A 7,587-nucleotide genomic window follows, 5' to 3' on the forward strand; every position below is an offset into this window, starting at 1 on the left:
AACACCTCTGGTTCTAAACCAGTGTGTGCAATGTTTTAAGCATAGCGCTCAAGAGGCTGAAAGCTTAACTTTGGAGCTCCAGACAGGGCCCTCTTGATTTCACCTGGGATGCAAACCCCACACTGCGTAAGCTTCCAGTTCACGCCACGGGCAGCGAGCTGCCTGGCTCCCCTCCTAGGCGCAGGAGAGGCACGACTGAAGTTACAGCTGAAAAGGCAAACTGCGCAAAAATAATGCAACAAAACCAGGTTTTAGACCTCCCTGGAATCAGAGTCTAGGGAAAGGAAAAAAGCTTTAAAAAGCAAAGCCAGGAGAATGGCTTCGCTGTGAAACATCTCAGCTGATCTGAAAGCTGTGCCCCAGCAAAGGACCAGTGCAAGCCCCACACCCAAATAAACCAGGCCAGTGTCTCGCACAGGCAAGCTTGGGGAAGGACAGTGAGAACAGAGGGAGAGAGGTCTAAATCCTGTGGCTCTCCTCACCCAGGAGCAGCGTACGTCATCCAAGAGATGACTGGAATGAGGAGTTGAGAGGAAGCAAGGCCTCTTATGTGGTACAAGCTAGACAGAGAATTCCTCCTGGTGCCCACCCAACTGTCTGGGGACAGCACAAGTAACAGCCCACGGGACATGAACCAGCTGCATGTAGTGCTCAGCAAAACGGCACTCGATGCTCCAGGCCCACTCCCGACAGTCATGCAAGTCGAGGGTTGGAAGCTGGAGGAGCTTCTGTGCTGCAGGTACTATGTTCTTTGCTCCATGCCCTGACAACTTTGACCTTCTGCCTCTGTTGATATTACAAGTAAGATCCTACTTTTTAGGGGGAAAGGGTGCCTTTGGCAGCGATTGTCAATTTTGTGACAGTTACATTTAGCAGTTAGTGTCCTCACCTATTTCAGGTGGGAGAGGAATCTCCCAATAAAGCAACGAGGAAGCGTACAGGACAAGGTTGATCTGTCTCACATTCAGTAACCGAGCCAGGATTTACCATCAGGAATAGCCAGTTGCAGGCTGAGACTATAAACAACGAGTCCCTTCTGCCAGCACCCACTGTTCCTACTCGAATATTTTCTCCAGTTTGCATCCAGATATTCTTGTTGGTTCTGGTTTGCGTAGTGTATGCTAGACTTCGGAGAAAAATCTCTTTGAGGGCTTCTTTCCCAGGGCAGAGTGTCTGGAATCAGTCCAGAATGCCTCACACGTGCGTGAGTGTTATTTTCCCAGGCACTGTTTTGTTTTGTGCAACCGTCTTGGTGCATCACACAAACCTCTTTAGGCCTGCAAAGAAGCATTTTGGTGCCTAGAAAAAGAAGTGCCTTTTGTGAAGAATATTACCAACAATGGAATCAAAGCTCTTGAAACACAGGCCAGGTGAAGTGTGACCATAGGAGTTTGAAAGTTGGGGAATTATTTTTAAAAAGAACAGAAGAAATAGCTGCCTCTTGGGAAGGAGGAGTAAACCAAGCTGAAACCAGGGCTTCAGATACAGTAAAAGCCCTGGCAGCTTTTGTCCTCTGCACCCCCAGCCTTCACTGGGATGCCAGTTGCAAATGGAAACACAATGCACAGGCTTTAAGTGAGAGCAAGAAAACTGCAATTTTGCCGTAGATCCTTGATCCAGAAGAATGAATTAATCCCCTGCGTGTTCACGGCTTAAGTCTTGCATAAGTCTTTATGCATGAGGCTGAAATGCACAGCTTATTTAGGATTGAGACAGGCAGAATTAAGGAGTCCCAGCTAGCTAGAGGAATAATTAACTTTGGAGAAGTATGGAGGGTAAATCTAGTCTAGTGAGAGCTAGAGTATATAATAATTGTCGGGTTTGAGCCAAGAGAAAATTTTTCTGTATAAGTTATGAAGAAAAATCTTTTATTTATCAAGTAAATGTGATTCACTCCTAGAAAATAGGGGAGCAGCTAAGTTTGAAGTTCAGCTTGGGGGTTTTGGGAAGTATTTTTGTGGCTCATCTGTTGACCCTATTTGGGTGAAGCGGTAACTGCCCCTGCTCAAAGCTCTGCCTGTCGTCCTTCGTGGTCCTGCAGAGCTTTGCATCTTGGCACACCGTTGCGTCGCAAGAGTCTCAACAATTTGAGCAAGGTTGGGATTAGATTGTAAGTGGGCAGAGAGTGGAGTTTGGGTGGAAAAACAGGGATTTTCTAAGCCTACTCAAAAGTTGTAGGGGAAAATGGTAGTGGTCCACCTGTGGGTAACTGCTGTTCTGTATATATTTGGGTAAGAGAGCTTACACGCCGCAAAGAGATGTGCAGTGCCAGAGGGATGTCTGTATGGAGGGGTGCATGAAACAGGGCTGGAGTTGAGCCATCCGTTCCCAAATCTTAAACCCTGGGTGTTGTAGTGGCTGTAATAGAGCAATAAATAAATGCTACTGCGATTACCTGGAAGAAGAACACATTAGTATGATGCTGCTTAGAGTCAGGATGAGCGCACAAGGCTTGTGATTACTGACAGTAGATTTTTGTGTATTACTTGCTATCTCAGGAAAATTATTGAAATAACCCTAAAGCAAGCGTTTTCTCAGCACTGGACAGTGGTCTGATGAAATACTGATACCATGCAGCCCTAGGATGCCTAAAAAAAACCAACCAGCCAAATCCAGTAGGCTCTTAAAAATGGAATACAATATTTATCTGCCTGTAAGGCCTGTAAATCCTTATGTACACCTACAGGTGTAGGGCCTGAATTCCTCACGGGTACGAAACAGACCCTGGATTTGTTAGACTCCAGGTAGGAGGGGAGGGGCTCGGTGCCAGAGGAAATCCAGAGGCGCTTGTGGTCCCGCAGAGAGGTCTGGTTTGGGTGTGTGGGATGAATGGAGGCTGAGTGCTTCACCTTTATCTGTCAGCAGTGCAGCTTTTCAGAGATATTGAAATCACTTCCTTTTGGACCAGGCAGGTACAGAGAAAGTGGCAAAGGCATCATATTAAGAGAAGGGAGGAAGCAAGACCAAAGGCACTCTGCTTAATTTGCCTGTGTCTGCACGTGTTGGGTAGGTGTAACATACAATTCAAACATCAATTTGCTCTTAACGCTGCACTTCTTGGCTACAGAGAATATCATCCTCCATTGTCATGGGCGACCTTCAGTTTTACATGCAGCAAGTCATACTGTTTTTCTAAAACAAGGTCAGCGAAGCAGGCATGGGTGAGCTTGCATGTGCTCTCACGCATTCTGTGTTCATCAGTCCCATGTTTGCTTGCTTTAGCGCTGCCACGTATGCAGGTCTAGAGCTGCTCTGTACGTGCCAGTTCAAACCTCTGCATGTGCAAGACCCCCCCGGCTGTGGTGTCAGGGTCTGGAAATTGTCTGCTGCTTTTAACACAACGACTTGCACGCAAACAGGAACTGAATTCTTTAGTGTTTGACCTAAAGTTGCCCTAAATCTCCTTGAATAGTGCTTGGTCTTCAAGCAGATGGACTCTAGTACTAGATTAATAAGTCAGGAAGCTTGTACTGATTTAATGAAATGTGTAGGCGCATTTTTGACTGTGCATTTTTTGCCCCTTTAGTTAATATATGTGTTTGCATCAATGTGAGCGGCTCTGAAACTTGAATTATTTTAAGTGTTAGAAAAGTAGATATTTTTTTTTTGCCATTGTTCTGGTGCTGTGGTCCCCTTCCAGATGTACTAAATCATCTGCATTCAGCATGGGGTGACAAAAGAAATGACTTTGCCACCTCTTTGTGGGATGTCTCATTAACTTTGGTATGAGGCATTGAACTTGAGTAGGCTGCTACACAAGTAGCTGCTACAATTGGCGACAGCTTCTTGCTGATGCTTGATGCGTGTGTCGTTTAGACTTCAGATTGGGGACCCACCCTTGAAAATGCTTTGATGGCATCAGTTGAAAGGAGTTGCATGGTCATAGCACACCCTGCCTTGCCAAAGTACCCCTTTTCTGAGAGCTTAGGAGAGTTGATTGGTGTTCAAGATGTGACTGTTAGAGAGCTATGCCGCTCCTTAGATCCACAAGTTAATCTGGCCTTCAAAGAATGTTCAAGCATCTGAGCTTCAACTTCCTTGACAGCTCTGAAAAGCATCATAAATAAGCCAAGACCTTCCGAGAAGATTCACTGATTGATTTAAAATCTTAAATTCTCTTTTATTTCAAAGTCTACGCCCTGGTAGTTGTCTTCGTGTCTCTCAGTGTCCAGCTCTGCTTATTTGTCTCCTTTAAACCAGTCTTACAAATGTCTCATGAAGTTCAAAAAGGCCTACACTGAGCTACTCTCAGCTGGATCTGATTGCCTGTACCTAATGCAAAGGTGTTTTGTAGAAGACAGCATGCATAGGTAATGTGAAATTACATGAAATCCCCAGCCATGCCTCTGCTGGATCTGTATTGTAAGAGGCAATCTGTTAAACAAGAAGAATAAAGTACCAATAAGTCAGTGCCTTTCATTGTTCTAAGCTGAGCGGTCGGAATCGCCCCTTCTGTTTTGTGAGTGTGGTGCTGAAGGAGGAGTGGGATGCACGCCAGACTCCGGAACGGCGTTCACGTGCGTGAGCGTGCGTGCGCGTTGGCTCCATGGGCAAAGCGCAGGCTGCGGCCCCAGCGCGGGGGGCTGCCGGCTGCCGGCACGCGCCGAGGCTCTGGTTTGGCAAGAGCTGTGGTGTAGCTGCCTGGCTGGGCATACGCCTGCTGGACGTGTCGCAGCTGTGGGGTAATGCATCTCCAGTCACATCTTCCTGCTTCAAAGCCAGTTTTAACCTGTTCACAACAGGCGTTTCTTTAACCCCACCGAGACGAAATCTTTCTTCCCTGGGCAGTGTCCCCCTGCTCCTCCCATTTCACATGTCATTTCTTGCTGAATTTTCACATTTGTCCTTTCTTCTTAGGACGGACGGAGCCCACGTCCTATTCCTCTGCCTGGATACGAAGTCAGCTTACCGGGTGCTGGTGAGAAGTTTGAAGTGAAGCATGTCTTTAAGCTTTGCCAGTCCCAGCAAACTCTGTATTTCAGTGCGGAAGATGAAGAACTGCAGATTAAATGGATGGAAGTTCTCACCAAAGCAGCCAAAGGGGAAACTGAAGATGCAGCTGAAGGGCTCGGCAACCCATAGAGCAAGTTCCATTTAGTTTCTTTCCTACATGCTATAAACCATCACTTGAATTTGGTATTCATGGCACTTTGGAATCTGTATGGCTTTATATTTTCATGTGTCTGCATAGGAAATTCAGTGGTTTCTCTCCTTTTATTGTACATTTCTCACGTACAGTAGTTCCCTGGCATATATTATGTTAAAGGAAAAGGTAGTTGTAGTTGTCGGTGGTGTCAATGCTGGTTCTAAAACAAAAGACAAGGAGAAAAGCATTAATTTTAACAAAGGTAACGGAAAACCATTGGTCTCTTGTTTTCCTAACTGTATATTTTCCAGTCCTTTCAATGGCTGTTCAGTGCAGGATGTGTATAGTCTGTGATTAGTTCTATAAATGCTGCCTTTTAAGTTAAATGTTGTAAAGGCTTGTGCTGGCCGCTGACATTCCATTCTCTGCCCTTCCCCTGCTGGTAAAAGGTCTCTGTGACGTGTGAGCGATGTACCAAGTGTTCTCCCTTTGCTAAAACCCTGTCTCTGCTATTTTGAGAGGCCCTGTTCACAGGACAGCTGCTGTGGAAGGGACTGCTGAAAATGGCTGCAAACTCTGCAGAAAAGAACCTTAAGAAGCCTCACTGATTTTAAGCATTTATAATATTGTTTTGTCTTCTTTCGAAACCAATGCCTACCTTCCTTCTGTCTGACCCGTTCTGATGTAAGTGAACAAACGTTTTATACTGCAAACTGGGTTACGATCAATAAACAAGAACATTTTTAGTACACAAAGTACAAAAAGGTGACTTTTTTTGTTGTATTGGTTAATTTAAAAGTGACCTAGGCTTTATTTATACAATTTGTAAATAATGTTTCATAAGTATTTTAAGAATTTTTAAAAGCTTTCAGCTAATTAACAGGATTTAGTGCATAGAATAAGAGATATTTGTATGAACTGAATTTGTAATTTAATTTTCCTGTTCACCTGTATTTGTCTTATTTTCAAACATAAGTGCTTATCTATTTAAATAAAACTTCATGCAGTTAACACCTGAGCCAGATCTCCAAGGCACAGCGAGCTTTAGGTCAACATTTAATATAGGTTTTAGAAAAAAAAAACAACCCCAAACAACCCCCAAACCAAACAAAACCAAGGCATGTCTGTCCGTAGTGGTAGTGAGCATGTCGTACTGGTAAAAATGAAATAAAATCGGTCGCAGTACTGTGTTTTTAAATGGTTTGGTTTAACTTTTGTTTCCTCTTCAGCCTCCTACCTTTTCTGCTCTTGGTAGAAAGCAGGAGCTACGCGATACAGCCTGAGCTCATGGGACTGAGTGAGTGATTTTCCTACCTACAGAAACAGATTTGGCTTCTTCCTTGTTTGGCATTTGAGGGATTTTTTTTGTAGCACATACCTGGTCCATGATGCTACAAATGAGAAGTTGTGTGTTTGATTGCCTGCTGGTAAAATTCCATGAGACTTGCACCTCCCCTCTCCTCCCTACCCTCCCCCGGTCACTTAGCGTGGAAAAGGATTCTTGCAGAGACATTTTTATCACAGAGTTCATGCAAAGGGGTTCTTCCTGCTGGATGCTATGTCCTCCCCCAGGCTTCCCTGAAAACGTAATGATGTAGAATACTTGCCATGAAAATGTGCTGACTTTGTAATCTTTCTAGTTCGGGGTTGGGTTTGGGGGGGGTTGTTTCTATTTTGCAGGTTTATTTGGTTTTTAAGTTTTTCCTTTATTACTCTGCTTGCTTGGTTCTTTTTCTTTGTTACCAAGAGAGAAATGGGAAGGGAGAATGGTAAACCAACACAGAATTCATGCATCTTAATCCATCTTCCATTTTCTATTTTTATTAACCAAGAAAAAAACTTTAGCACACATTTTTTGCAATTTTTCTCCATTTTGTTCTTTTTTCCTAAACAAGTACATCAAAATACACAGCTAATCTTTTATAGTCCTAAGTCCACCGTTTTAAAAAAAACATAATTCTGGAAACGTTCATGGTGTACCTGCAGTGGTAACAGGCGATGGCACCGCTGGCACTGCATCATGGTTCTCATGCCACAGCTTGATTTCCAGCATGTCTTTCCACTGTCAGGGGACGTGGCAAGGAACCTGCCTGGGGAATTTCTGCTTGATGGCCAAGCCCCAGATCATCAAGGGCTTTTATAGTTTAAAGCCAGCAACTTAACCCTTGTCTGGAAGACTCATACAGGTCCATTGCAGATCCCAGGGCTCTGCTCTTGTTGGCTAGAGCATGAAAAAGCTCAGCTCAGAGCCTAAAACAAAATGGCTAATGGTGTTACAGGTGGGGGTCTCATCCGTGCCACGGTCAGCAGTGTGACTGTTGTCCAGATCAGCAGTACTTCTCCAGCAGACTCCAGTAGCTTCTTTCAAAGCCTGATTTAGTTCCTGGTGACGCTGAAGGAACCATCTGTTGGAGTTCCATTGCGCTGGAGTCAGCTAATGCTCATCCTTTTTGAGGTGTTACTCAGGCTTTGGGTTATTCTTTCCTGTTCTTGGGACACGT

General features: G+C 44.6%; 1 protein-coding gene across 1 annotated transcript in view; it reads left to right on the top strand.

Annotated features, from left to right (window-relative positions):
• FGD3 (FYVE, RhoGEF and PH domain containing 3) overlaps positions 1 to 5,966 on the top strand; it is a 59,733-nt gene extending 53,767 nt beyond the window's left edge. Inside the window, exon 19 of the mRNA XM_009647893.2 lies at positions 4,858 to 5,966. Within this exon, the coding sequence (XP_009646188.1) occupies positions 4,858 to 5,082 (225 nt within the window). The 3' untranslated portion in view covers positions 5,083 to 5,966. The remainder of the gene's footprint in view (positions 1 to 4,857) is intronic.
• Positions 5,967 to 7,587: the final 1,621 nt, after the last annotated feature.

This window comes from Egretta garzetta, unplaced genomic scaffold (assembly GCF_000687185.1).
Source record: "Egretta garzetta isolate BGI_Z169 unplaced genomic scaffold, ASM68718v1 scaffold451, whole genome shotgun sequence".
Taxonomy (NCBI): domain Eukaryota; kingdom Metazoa; phylum Chordata; class Aves; order Pelecaniformes; family Ardeidae; genus Egretta; species Egretta garzetta.